Here is a 15203-nt window from a genome sequence, read left to right as displayed (position 1 = left end):
TTTTGATTTGTTTATGTGGGTGCCCATTTTAGACTTGGACTGGAGGAACAAAGTGCTTAAAATATGGCAAACATGCCCGGCGTGCTTGCTCGCTGTGACAGGCTTTAAGGGAAAGAAGAAAAAATAAAATGAAAGGAAGAAAAAGACTGCTCAAATGCATTTATTTTTTTTGTCAAAGTTCACATGCTTTCGTCTTTCTATGCCTAATGCCTTCGAGGTTTTAGAACATAGACGCTGGTTTTGGTATGATGACATTTTATGTCACTTATGTTTTCAATGCTATGGGGTAGTGCGTTTGTATTATGTCCCAAAAGCTATGTCCATGTGGGGTACAAAATACAAATAAGCTAAGCCAAGGAAACTGCAATGTTCCAACCTTTCATCCAAATAAATTAAAAAAAAGGAAAGTGCAATGTGTGGTACTGCTTTGGAGTAAATGTTGGGTAAGTAAATTTACTAACTCTATTAAAATAAAGACAAAGATCGATAAGCCTTGTTTGGTAGGATTATAGTCAATTTACGCATGGAGCATTACATCAAGAACGTGTTCAATAGTGATTGCAATCGATCTTTGGTTTAGGTAAAATATAATGATATACTTATTATGTTTTTTCTTTAAGAAGAATATACTTATTATGTTGATCTTACTTATAAGTCAAAAGAAATGGAATGATTTATTGTGTGAAGACGGGCTAACCCATTTTTTATTGGTCAAAAAAAAAAAAAAAAAGAAGGTGATTTCTTGATTCCATATGTATTTAGATTACATTTTGTCAATAAGTAGGATGTGATAGTCATGGTATAATTTTGGTAGAATATATTTATTGAATCATTTGTTATAAGATCATTTTGCATTTCTCATATCCTGCATCGTTTAGGAGCATGTTAGATTTATAAGATTCGGACGTTTAATAAAATGATTTAGGTCATGACATGTGAAATTTATGTCATGATAGACTAAGACTTTGGTATGATCAATGTTGTGAGCAATTAATTTCATTTGGCAACACATGATTGAATTTTGTTTCAATCAAGATTTTATGAAGTTTCATATATAGAAGTATGTTTCTCATGCGAAATATCTAAAAATCGGATTCAGATCTCTCGATTTCCTAGGGTACTCTATAAGTAGATTTCTTTAAATCCTAACCACTCTTTTATAATTTGAAGGTCTAGATTCTGTCATATCAGTATTCTACTAACAATACACTTAAAATAATAAAATAATATTGCAAACAAAATAATTAAGAGTATTATTAGTGGAATGCTGATATGACAGAATCTAGATTATTAAATCATAAAAGAGTGGCTAGGATTTAAAGAAATTTATTGGTGAAGTACTCTAGGAAATATAGGGATCTGAATCCCTAAAAATCTAGCATATTGTCATTTCACTTCAAGCATGTGAAATAATAATATTAGCTGTGGGGCCTGGGAATTTGGCAACCACGGCCCATTCCATATCAGGCCCAAAGCCCACGCCGAGGACAATGCAGCGTCCGAGGATGAGCGAGGAAGGCCCAAATCGCCATGGAGCATCATCGAGGACGACTATGTCCTCGGCCAACCGAGATCGAAGAGGAGAGGATCAACATATCATCAAAGGCCGCCTCCCAGAGCATCCCAAGGAAAAAGGATAACTACCCTAGGTCGGCCACGGGGGCACTAAGGAAGAACGATCGAGGGGGGAGGTGTCACCCCCATATTAAAAGCATGCAGCTGACATTCTGGCCGCATTAATGAAGAAGTGACCTCTGAACAGTGATGTCTTGGTTGCTTCAACTAACAGGAGTTTTGGAAAGGCAGCTGATGGGACAAGCCCCCAAAGTATAGGCTTGGATGACCAACAAGTGGAAGGCAGAGATTAATAGAAAAGGGGCTATATAATAAGAGAAACCACCCATAGAGGTAGATGGGTTTTTTGTAACTTAGTTCGCTCTTAATAATAAGGAGAGAAAAGCTCATCGGATTGTTCCGAGGACGAACTTTCTCGTAGAAGTTGGGCTAAGCTCTATTTGATTGTTCCTAAATCTCACGATTAACCGTTATCCCATTCATTGATGCCTAGTCCTTTAACCCACTTTCTACAAATTTATTGTAAGGGGCTAACCGGGCTGGAGTCCACTCATCAACCGGAGTGAGGGTGTGCAAACCCAGTCCCTACAATTGGCGCCGTCTATGGGGAGGAACTTGTGTATTGGTGAATGCGACGGTTAATCATGGGAGAGGGTCATCTCGGCAATATAGAACACATGGACATTCTCCTGGTTACATTTACGTACTTAACTCACGTGAAATTAGCGGCCGAATGCTACTGTTAGTTTTGTTAAAGTCAAGATGGCGATATTTTGTTACAGTTAGCAGCATTAGTTTCAGGTCCCATTGGAGGGAAAGATAACGACACACATATACATGAAACAGTTATTGAGGAAAAGCTAAAGATTCATAAAATAAAATAAGCAAAAAAGTGCAGTTAATTCTTTATTAAACAAAGGAAAGTACATCACACAGAAAGAGCTTAGGCAGGCTTGTTCTAAAGCTAACTACAAGAACAGGGGCTTAGGCAGGCTTGTTTTAAAGCCAACTATAAAAAGAGAGGCTGAGGTAGGCTTGTTTTAACGCTACCAACAACTCTCGGGCCAGCATGGACGGTACTAGTGATGAGAAAGAAGAGGAAACGGTGGCACTTGTTGGTCCCATCCCAGGGTGTTCCATTGATTCTCTCCCAGTTTCACAATGACCGGGCACTAGCAAATCACTACCAACTTGGAGGGCCGGCGAATGCGAATTCGCGTACTGGAGAGAGATGTTATGTTCCTTGCGAACCTTCCTCCCATCTGTAAGAAGGATCCTCTTTCTTGCTCGGCCAAGAGGAAGGAGCGTCTTTGGCCTCTGCTTACTTCGCCTCCGCTGTGTTGTCCGAGGTTGGGGTGGCATTCTCGGCTCTTGAAGGGGGCTCGACTTCCTTGCCCTTACCCAGAGCCGCCCCATTTCCCTAAGCCTTAATCCCAATTTTGGCAAGGCCCTTGGAAATGCCTAGAAAGTGGAGAACTTTAGATTCCTATTAAACTCAGGGATGTGTGGAATGGGAGAAAACGATTTCCCCAGAGCGCCTTATATAGAAGGCGAAGGCTGATGGAAATCAATCCGCACAGAGTTCAAAAGAAGAATTACACGCAGTATTAACTCCGCCTAACTTCCAAAGAGTCTACCAGTCGCTGGGTCCTCGTAAATCTGCAAGGATATTAATGAGGGTGTGCCTCACGTACCGAAGCGTCAAACACGCCACACGAATAGCCAATAGATGCCTCGTAATTAAAAAAAAAAAAAGTGGCGCAGCATGGGGCTACTGTTACACAGGGGGATAGAGGGCAAGGTTGCCCATGTCCAAGCCAGCGCCAGGCCAAAGGCCCAATCCACGGAAGGACCCCTCCTCGGCGAAGCAAGCCTAGGGCCATTATGGCCCTAGAGGCAAGCTTTCCAACGGCAAAGACGAGTCTTTCTACTCCAAGCGGTGATGGCTAAGTGCTAGACAGAACCAAGGTAGATAATAGATAATATATGAGTAAAATAGCCATTGAGCAATAATAGATAATATAGCCGTTGAGCTTTTATGGATTATTAGTAACTAATAACTGTAGATTGTTATTGTCATGAATAGCCTATATAATACCTATCATCACACCCTTTCTTATGGGTCATTGTTTATTACTCTATATTTAGATATACACAATTCTATAATATGTCTCTCTCACATAGTTTTCTACAATTTATATTTGTTCTAAGAAAAGGCTATAGAGGCTTGTTCTTTAACCTTCATGAGTGGAAGTGCGTTCATCACGAAGGTTGACGTTATAGTCTAATCCTGGGGGGATGTTTGACCAAGAGAATCAGTTGCACCAAGTTTTACTCCGGGTGGCACGAATCAACCTTTAAGGATAACGCTTTCATAGCGTGATTCTATAGCATTGTGAGATCGTTCTAAACTCCTTTTTATTTTACGTTCTTGCTAATTATTTTGGATATTAATTTTGTATCAAAACTTGTTTATTCACTAAAATATTTCCAACAAGAATCAGTTGTGATAACTTATGTTCATTGCTTTTGACTTTTATGTTATGGCTGATAATGTCGTAGGCATCATTTTAGCTGCTAAATTCAATTGGGTCTTCAATTATTTTTATTTTCAATTGTTTAGAAAATTTGGCACTGGCAATTTAGCACATAATGTGAATTAGAATATAGTGGTGGAAGGGTTCTACAAGTGTTTGTCACAATTGGACGTCAATGTAATGGAGAACTTTAAAAAAAAAAAAAAAGTGGCACAGCATGGGGCTATTGTTACACGGGGGGATGGAGGGCAAGGTCGCCCATGTCCAGGCCAGCGCCAGGCCAAAGGGCCAATCCACGGAAGGACCCCTCCTCGGCGAAGCAAGCCTAGGGCCATTATGGCCCTAGAGGCAAGCTTTCCAACGGCAGAGACGAGTCCTTCTACTCCAAGCGGTGATGGCTAAGTGCTAGACAGAACCAAGGTAGATAATAGATAATATATGAGTAAAATAGCCATTGGGCAATAATAGATAATATAGCCTTTGGGCTTTTATGGATTATTAGTAACTAATAACTGTAGATCATTATTGTCATGAATAGCCTATATAATACCTATCATCACACCCTTTCTTATGGGTCATAGTTTATTACTCTATATTTAGATATACACAATTCTATAATATGTCTCTCTCACATAGTTTTCTACAATTTATATTTGTTCTAAGAAAAGGCAATAGAGGGTTGTTCTTTAACCTTCATGAGTGGAAGTGTGTTCATCACGAAGGTTGACGTTATAGTCTAATCCTGGGGGGTTGTTTGACCAAGAGAATCAGTCGCACCAAGTTTTACTCCGGGTGACACGAATCAACCTTTAAGAACAACGCTTTCGTAGCGTGATTCTATAGCATTGTGAGATCGTTCTAAATTCCTTTTTATTTTACATTCTTGCTAATTATTTTGGATATTAATTTTGTATCAAAACTTGTTTATTCACTAAAATATTTCCAACAAGAATCAGTTGTGATAACTTATGTTCATTGCTTTTGACTTTTATGTTATGGCTGATAATGTCGTAGGCATCATTTTAGCTGCTAAATTCAATTGGGTCTTCAATTATTTTTATTTTCAATTGTTTAGAAAATTTGGCACTGGCAATTTAGCACATAATGTGAATTAGAATATAGTGGTGGAAGGGTTCTACAAGTGTTTGTCACAATTGGACGTCAATGTAATGGAGAACTTTTTTTTTTTTTTTTTTGCATGCTTTCTAACATAATTAACTTTATTCCATCTCCTGTATAAAACCTTGACATTGAAGGACTTCTAGGAATATCTATTTGAATGTAAAAATGTTGACTTGGTGTAGTTGTTGAGGGTTTGAATGATCTGATTATTATTTTTGATTATTCTAGGGGTCTGTAAACTTTAGGAGCAACACCAAGATCTTTGGGTTCCAACATTAAAGTTCAGGGTTGTCAAAATATGACATGATTATTGATATTAATTTATACTACTGGCTGATGACAACAGCAAAAACATTTTATTGTTATGCGTAGTATCATGTAATGTCCAAATTTTGGAGATGCTACTGCTCTTTGTGTTGGGCTTATGCCTTCATTGGATTCTCTGGTCTGACATATTTTGATTATGTTTTTATTTTATAGATTTGGTTTTTTTTACTTAGTTTCTTTTTTCCCCTTACTAGGGAGATGCAAATAGTGCACTGGAGCAGAAGTCCGACAACAATGGATTAAAGGGAAGAGAGAATCAAGTTATCTTTGTGTTTAAGAAATTCTGTTAAGAGAAAAGATAGTGTGGTCTAAGGATGTTGACTACTGTTAATCAGAAATCAGCTATTCAAAATATTGATAGCTTTAGCTCTTTCATGTCTTGTTATTTAATTGGGGTTGTTCAACAATTGATAGTATCAAGTTATGATATTTTGCACTCAATGTTGAACTCAAATATTTAAAATATTAGCAAAAGTTGAGGTAAATACCAAGTCTTGAATTTTATTTCCTTATTGTTGTTAAACGTTAGAACTCACTAAAAAAAAATTAATATTTAAAATTTTCTTGAAATAAAAATCTAATGCATGTCAATTAGATGGTAACTTAGAAAATTGATCTTCTCTGGATTTCTTTGGCTGATGAAAATTCCAAGGTTCCTTTGGCTTTCCTCAGTGAGGTAATAACTTCAAAAACTTGTAGTGAACTTATAATGAACACATTACAGCCTATGCTGACATATATCTTTATTGGTGTTTCAAGGGATGATATGTTGCTAAGGGAATTTTATTCTTTTTCATGTAGAAGCTCAATTAGATGGAGCTAACAATGAGACTTGACTACTACAAGGAAATCTCTATCATATGGTTTACATATTCATGTAGAAGCTCAATTAGTCGTGAGACTGAAGCTGCTATCTTTGGGCTTTCTGGTTTTTATCTAGACAAACATATTCATGTATGGTTTACATGTAGTATAAAGATATTATTGATATAAACTCTTACTCATTCTCTTTCTCTTTGATTATATGCAGTTTCTGAATGTTTTGTTAGCAATTGCGATGTTTGCCTTTTTGGCTAAAACATAAATATCCTGAATCACAAATCGATACTCATGCATCAACTCCACTGCTCTAATATAAATTTTGCAGGTTGTCATAAACTTGGCTTGGTGTTTTGCATTTTGATTGTTCCAAATGCATAAAGCAACAATTGCAAAAGTTTCAGTCCAGTGGCCTTCTTTTATTTGGAAATACCGATCATTATATGACATAAAAGGCACAAATCTTTCCCCACAAACTTTTATAAGATCTTATAAAATTTTTAGGCAAAAATGCAAAACTGACCTTCTAACTTTTATAAATATATATATATATATATATATATACTTTTTTTTTTGGGAGGAGAAAAAGGTAAGCGATATATATATATATATATACACATTTTTAACGTATGTAAGCATCTTGCACGTGACACCAAGCATAGTATATATGATGTTTGTTTTCATTAAAAAAAGAAAAAAGAAATGCTGGTTTGTTTTGTTCATCCTCACACTCGTACAGTCGTACTCAGAGTCTCAAAACCAAAAGAAAAAAGAAAAGAAAAAAAAAAGGTGATTATCTGAACTCTAGATCATCATCATGTCATCTCGCGGTTCTTCAATTTATAATATTTGATCTCTCGACCCTCATTATGAAATTGAAATTCTTTGCTCTCTCGACCCTCTATAATTAGGGATTTGGAGTATATTATATATATATATATATATATTGCTTGGTTTCTCAGTGTACTATGAATTGATTATTATTATTGTTGGTTGTTTTTTTTTTTATATAAATTAAAAAAATGTTGTCGTTGTGCGTGTGTTTCATGGAATGGTTTGTCTCTGTTTGGTACATATAGAAAAGACAAAAATGTAAAACTGACCCTCTAACTTTTAGCTTTTGTTATTTCAGTCCTCTAACTTTCAATTTTGTCATTTCAGTCCTTTAAGTTTCAATTTTTGTCAATGTAGTATTCTGTTAGGTTTCAGTTACTGCTACCGTTAAGTTTGACCCTTTTTTTTTTAAAAAATAATTTTTGTAATTAAAAGAAAATAAAAAAAAATGCTTGGAAAAAAAAATAAAAAAATGGAATTGGAAGGTCCCTTTAGCCTTCTTCCTCAGCCAGTCAGCCTTCCCGTTCTCTGCTCTCTCTCCATTATTTAACACAAACACACGCTATACAACACCACCAAAAAGATTTTCGTTCTTCTTTTTCTCTCCCTGAAACGACGCCGTAGTGAGAATATGAGCGACGATGAATGGGTCAAGGAGGCCATGACCGACGACACGGTGGTGGTGGATTTTCTTTTAAGGCTCTTCCAAGCTCAACCTCCTCTGCCAAAGCATGTTCAGGCTGTTCTCCGCCTCGGCTGGACTGTCTGCCAGTGTTGTTCCAAGTCGGCGCCCAGACACAGTGACTCCACCACGAAGAAGAAGGCCGAGCCTAGGCGAGCTAGTCCTACCACACTGCTATCATGGAGCGGTGCCACCTCTGCCAGCGGCGGCGCTCTCGATGGCTTTGAGGAGTCAAGCCGTCTTTCCAAACTGACTGAAAGCTAGAGATCTAAGGTTTGTTGCTCTGATTTTTCCGAGCAACAAAAAAAAAGTTCCATGTTTTTTTTTCCAGGCTTTTTTTATTTTCTTTTAATTACAAAAATTATTTTTAAAAAAAAGGGGTCAAACTAAACGGTAACAGTAACTGAAACCGAACAGAATACTACATTGACAAAAATTGAAACTTAGAGGACTAAAATGACAAAACTGAAAGTTAGAGGACTGAAATGACAAAAACTAAAAGTTAGAGGGTCAGTTTTGCATTTTTGCCTATAAAAAATGTTGAGTTTGACTTCAATTTTGAATTTACGTACAGGGAGCAGAGGCTTCTCTTCAGGTTCAGGTTTTGGTTTTCGTGGTCGTCGTGCAAGAGACAGCGACACATTGGGTACGTACTCTTCCCTTGTTAGTAAATAGTGTTGGAGTAGGGGGGTGTCAAATAGACGGGTTTGAGGTGGGTATAATTAGGTTGGGTATATAAAACTCATTTACTTAATTAAAACCCATTTAACTAATTGTTTCTAACCTAAATCCAACCCAACCCAATTATTATGGGTAAACCCCAACCCACCAAATTATCAAAATTACCAAAATGCTCCTAAAGTGAAAAACTCCAACACTTTCTTAGATTCCCTTTTCCACTCCCTCTAGTCTCCATTCTTGGGATTAAAAATTCCACATAAGCACATCCACGTCAACAATTATATTAAAAATTTAAATAAAAAAATATTTTCTTTTCTTTTCTATTTTCTCTCACTTTCTTGGCAACCAAACTGTGCAACAAATATGAAGAAATGTCATTTCAAGCCCAAAAAAAATTTCACTGTGAATCCAAAAATCAAAAGAAATTTCACAGGACCATAGTCAACGAGCTCAGTGTTAGCAATGACATCCAGGTACCAAGCATTGAAGTCCTGCAACCAAGGCGTGATAACTCGATCTCTATCCGGGTTGACTTGGCTCTTCGCATTGCTATCGACTTGTTGTTCCTCACTCGCCGTCTCTGCAGCCGCAGTTCCCTAAGCCGACGAGAATCGAGCAGCAAATAGCGGCAGCAGCAGCTGCTGAGACTGAAACCGGTGGCTCCGACTCCGCCGTAGAATTTGACGAAGGAGAGGGAGGGAAAATGAAAACCTGAACACTGAAAAGTCTGATGTTTTTTTTTTTTTTTTTTAATTGGGAAGAGTTTGGTTGAATTTGGGTATTTTATTTTTGGGTTAAATGGGCCCAATGAGTTTTTAGTTAAAACCCAATAATTACTGGGTCTAATTAAGTTGATGCCCATTTAACCCAACTAATAATTGGGTAGGTTTGGGTTTAATTAGAGTGGGTGGGTTTGGGCGGGCAAATGGGTTTGGGCTTATTTTGCCACCCCTAGCCATGTGTTTCAATGAGAACGGTTAGCCCGGATTGAACCCAAATTTATTTTGGCTTTGCACTTTTCTCTCTCTAGTCCCAACCACAAAACTCATTTCCCTTTCACTTTCCTCTCTCAAACACCTCATTTCCCTTTCACACCGGTGCTCTCAAATCCCAAACCTGCCGACCATCGTTGACCTCAACTCCTCCATCCTCACCCAACTGCACCGCCGCCATGGGACCCATGTCTGTCAGCTTCCCCCTTCGTTGTCCCTAATAGCGAACCCACGTTCAGTGGATATGAGATATTTGCTAAAAATGAATTTCTCATTCAATTGCTTAATGATACACAAGAGTAGTCCTTATATACAAATCAGATTCTAACTAATCTAACTTAACAGCTGTAACAGATTCTTAATAAACTAACTAAATGCTCACACGTGCACAGTCACGTGCTTCACTAAACAATGTACAAACTAACTAAACTCATATAGTACAGGCTATATACAATTCATAAAACTAAAGCTACAAGTAGCTTAGCTTAGCCAAGTGTCTGCTTTGCCTTTTGCTTTGAATCTGGCTGCTCACTGATCTGCTCTACCTCCTGCTTTGAATATGGCTACTTTGATCTCTGATACTCCCCCTCAAGATGGGCACCATTGGAATGAATATTCAAAATTCCCATCTTGTCAATTAAGGTTGTAAATTGAGTCAAATTCAAAGCCTTTGTTAACAAGTCTGCCAACTGAGATTGACTTCTAATGTTCATCAATCTTATAACTCTATCTTGCACCTTATCTCTCACAATGTGACAATCTATCTCAATATGCTTTGTATGCTCATGAAACACAGGATTAGACCCTATGTGGACTGCTACCTCACTGTCACTGAACAAAAGAGCAGCCTTGTCATGTGTAATACTCAAATCCTTTAGCAAATAGAGAATCCATGTTACTTCACATATAGCCACAGCCATTGATGTATACTCGACTTCTGCAGCGGATCTAGAAACAGTATTCTATTTCTTAGATTTCCAGGAAATCAAGGAATTACCTAGGAAGACGCAAAAACCAGTAATGGACCTTCTAGAATCAGTGCAAGCAGCCCAATCTGCATCTGCAAAGGTTTTGATGTGCAATGAAGTGTTTGATGGAAAAAATAACCCTTGACCAGCAGTCCCTTTAATGTATTGAATGATCCTATAAGCTGCCTTCAAATGAGGTTGTCTAGGCTTAGACATAAACTGACTTAACCGATGCACAGAGTATTTAATGTCTGGCCTAGTGATGGTTAAGAACAATAGTCTACCTATTAACCTCCTATACATCCCAGCATCATGCAATAACTCTCCCTTATCCTTGCTTAATTTTAAGTTTACTTCCATGGGAATTTTAGCAGGTTTGCAGCCAAGCATCCCAACATCAAGAACAATTTCAAGGGCATGCTTCCTTTGACACAAAGAAATACCCTTTTGTGATCTTGCAACTTCCAAACCCAAGAAATACCTCAAATTGCCTAAGTCCTTCAACTTGAAGTGCTTATCCAAGGATAACTTGAGATCTTCCACAGCTTTAATATCATTACTAGCAATAAGTATGTCATCAACATATACTAGAAGTGCTATAAAAAGCTTACCATGTTGCTTAACAAACAATGAATAATTTGCCTTGGACTATACAAAACCAAGCTGCAGTAGGGTAGTTGAAAACTTGGAGAACCATTGTCTTGAAGCTTGCTTAAGTCCATATAAGGACTTGTGCAACTTGCAAACTAGCTCCCCCTTACCATCCAACTCCCCCTCGTTGTGCAAATCGGGAGGAAGAGACATGTAAACCTCCTCATTCAAATCACCATTTAAAAAAGCATTATTAACATCCAACTGTTGAAGAACCGAACCATGCACAACAACCAAAGCCAAGAAAAGCTTGACTGTCACCATTTTAGCCACAGGGGAGAATGTCTCAGTATAGTCTAAACCCTGTTGCTGAGTATACCCCTTTGCCACAAGCCTAGCCTTATACCTTTCAATACTACCATCAGCCTTATACTTGATGCGAAAAACCCACTTACATCCAACAACCTTTTTATTGGGAGGCAAAGAGACAATAGATCAAGTGTGATTCTGTTCTAAAGCTTCAAGTTCAACTACCATAGCAGCTTCCCAATTAGGATCACCAACAGCTTGATGGTAAAATTGAGGTTCTTTAAGAGCAGAAATGCCATCACAAAAATGAGAATAGCTAGGTGATAACTTGTGAGAAGAAACAAAATTAGCTATAGGATACCTAGTGGATAGTGTGTTACACTTATAGGATTGAAGATAGGCAGGAGGTTTAGACACCCTAGTGGACCTTCTAAGTGATGAATCAGGAGGATTGGACAAGGATGGAATAGGATCAGGATGCAATTGAGGATTATCAACTATATCATTAGGCAAAAACACAGATAATTCTTCAAGAAGATTAGAAAAATGATCTTCAAGAAGATGAGAAGTAGGATGATTAGTGTGTTTTGATGCAAGATCAGGAACATGATCAGATGGAGGACCATTAACAGTAGGAACAGATTTAGAATGTAAATCATCAATAGGTAAGGGTGGAGCATTGGGAATACAAAGTTGAGACAAAGGATCAATTGGAGAGTGAAAAGTGGAAGAAGGAAGAGATTGAAAAGGAAAAATGGACTTATGAAAAACAACATCTCTCGATATAAAAATTCTTTTAGAATGTAAATCAAGCAGTTTGTAACCTTTAATAGCAAAGGGATAACCCAAGAAAACACATTTGATAGCTCTAGGATCAAATTTAGGTCTATTATGAGCCAATGTAGAAGCATAGCACAAACAGCCAAATACTCTAAGTGAGCTGTAATTAGGAACTTTGCCATAAAGCAATTCAAAAGAAGTTTTATCATGAAGAAGAGGTGATGGAAGTCTATTGATAAGGTGCACAGCAGTGAGAATACAGTCACCCCAATAGGCAATAGGAACATTAGATTGAATTCTTAAGGCTCTTGCAACACACAAAATATGTTGGTATTTCCTCTCCACAACTGAATTTTGTTGAGGAGTGGCAACAAAACTATGTTGATGGATAATGCCATAAGTCTTAGAGAATTCAATCATTTGAAATTCAAGGCCATTATCAGTTTTAAAAATTTTAATGGCTTTATTGAACTGAGTTTTAATCATAGTATAAAAGGATTGTAAAATGGACCTAGTATCAGACTTGGACTTCATGAGATAAACCCAAGTTGATTTAGTACAATCATCAACAATAGTAAGAAAATATTTATGTCCATCAATAGTAGGAACACTATAGGGACCCCAAATATCACAGTGAAGAATATCAAAAGGAGAATCTGACATGTGATTAGGAAAAGGGAAAGGAAGTCTCTTGTGCTTTGCAAGGGGACAAATCTCACAATCTTTATTAAAGGTACAAACGGAATTATGAAGTACATTCTTTAAGGAAGAAAGTTTAGCATCTAAGGGATGACCTAATCTAAGATGCCATATAAAAGAAGGTACAACAATATTATTGAGTACATGAGATTGAGGTTGACTGAAAACAGTCTTGAAAACAGAGTTGAAGATTGATTGAAAAGATTCAAGAACCTTGGAGTTGATTGGAAGGGTACAAGCATCTGAAGGGCTATGTTGCAGCAAGTACAACCCATCATGAACTTCACCCACACCAATCGTCCTCCAGCACATAAGGTCACGTATAAAACAGAAATTGGACAAGAAAACAAGACAACAAGAACAAGACTTAGTGAGTTGACTAACTGACAAAAGATTAAAAGAAAAGGAAGGAACACAGAGAACATTATGAAGGGTAAGAGTGGATGAAAGAGTGATAGAACCTATGTGAGTTACCATAGCTGTTTCACCATTAGGAAGTGCAACCACACAACTAACAGTAGTGAATTCAGTGAATAAATGAACAGAATGCACAATGTGATCAGTTGCCCCAGTGTCAATAACCCAAGTATCTCCATCAAAAGTTGTTCTATTGACTATATGTGCAGAAAAAATAGAATGTCTCAAATCAGAATTCCTAAAGAAGGATATACTTGACATAGTGAGAGCATTGTTAGGCTTAGGAGCAGTTGTAGAAGAAGTTGCTTGTTGATCTGACTGATGCTTGATCACACTATTGGCCATATGAACATCTTTAAAAAGGTGAGCAGCAGCTTGTATCTGATTGCCTAGCATAGACAAGAATTGTTGGCATTGCTCCTAAGTAAAAGTGAACTAAGTAGTATCATTGGATGACTGTCCATTCTCTACAAGATCATCTTGAACACCCACTTGATTCACCTCTTTCCTTTAGGCTTAAAACCAGGAGGGAAGCCATGTAGCTCAAAACACTTCTCCATAGTATGACCAAGTCTCCCACAAAGCGAGCAAATGGGCCTATCCTTGCCCTTAGAATTCTTTCCTCCAAAAAAGGCAGGATTGGAATTAGACCCTTTCACAGCAAGAGTAGTGGACTCAATATGAGCATCGGAATTTCCCACATTCCTCTGCCTCTCCTCTTGAATCAACAAGGAATAAACTTTGTTAATAGACGGAAGTGGCTCCATTAACAAAATTTGTCCCTTGATTTGAGAATAAGAATCATTGAGCCCCATTAAGAATTGCATCACTGAATCTTGAAAGTGAAGATTCTCAATTCTTTTGGACATATTGCAAGTGCATTTCCTATAAGTACAGGTTGGATTAGGCCTGAAAATCTTGAGTTGATCCCAATACATCTTTAATTGAGTGAAAAAGTTAGTAATTGAACAATCACCTTGATTGATTGATGTAATATCCTTTTGCAACTGAAAAATTCTAGGTCCATTGCCTTGAGAATGTGTATCCCTAAGATCATTCCAGATTTCCAGTGCTGTGTCTTTGTAGGTGATGCTAATTCTGATCTGAGGTGAAACTGTCTTATTCAACCAAGAACCAACCATGTTATCATAGTAAATCCAAGCATCAATGGCTGCTGGAGTTTTTATCAATGGAGACGAAAGAGTAATAGTGCCATCAACAAAACCAAATTTATTCTTTGCAATCAAAGCCTTCTTCATGGATCGAGCCTAGGCATGGTAATTCTCACCAGTCAGAACTTCAAACACGAGCATAGCTTCAGGACTTTCAGCATGGTGAAGATACAAGGGATTCGACATGTCTTCAACCAATGCTGGATCTTGCTCAGATGAAGTGGACAAAGAAGAATTTGACGTAGACGCCATTGAAAAAGCTTTAAGTTTTCAAGGAACGAAACCCTAAAATTTGGGGATTTGAGAGAATAGCAAACTAATGCTCTGATACCATATGAGAAATTTGCTAAAAATGAATTTCTCATTCAGTTGCTTAATGATACGAGTAGTCCTTATATACAAATCAGATTCTAACTAATCTAACTTAACAGCTGTAACAGATTCTTAACAAACTAACTAAATGCTCACACGTGCACAGTCACATGCTTCACTAAACAATGTACAAACTAACTAAACTACATACAGTATAGGCTATATAAAATTCATAAAATTAAAACTACAAGTAGCTTAGCTTAGCCAAGTGTCTGCTCTGCCTTCTGCTCTGAATCTGGCTGCTCACTGATCTGCTCTACCTTCTGCTCTGAATCTGGCTGCATTGATCTTTGATAGTGGAACCCAGCGAGCGCCAAATGCTTTAG

The 15203-nt window shown here is 37.6% G+C and overlaps 1 protein-coding gene across 1 annotated transcript; it reads right to left on the bottom strand.

The window, feature by feature from the left end:
* Positions 1–13830: 13830 nt before the first annotated feature.
* Positions 13831–14757, bottom strand: LOC136066301 (uncharacterized). Its single transcript, XM_065770402.1, has 2 exons — positions 14622–14757; positions 13831–14507 (listed from the first exon to the last, which is right to left on the bottom strand). The coding sequence occupies exons 1-2, from the start codon at positions 14755–14757 to the stop codon at positions 13831–13833; spliced, it is 813 nt and encodes a 270-aa protein (XP_065626474.1).
* Between the last annotated feature and the right edge of the window lie 446 nt (positions 14758–15203).

The sequence above is a fragment of the Quercus suber genome, unplaced genomic scaffold, assembly GCF_002906115.3.
Source record: "Quercus suber isolate HL8 unplaced genomic scaffold, Cork oak 2.0 scaffold_30, whole genome shotgun sequence".
In the NCBI taxonomy this organism is placed as follows: domain Eukaryota; kingdom Viridiplantae; phylum Streptophyta; class Magnoliopsida; order Fagales; family Fagaceae; genus Quercus; species Quercus suber.
This window is presented reverse-complemented; position numbering and strand designations above follow the sequence as displayed.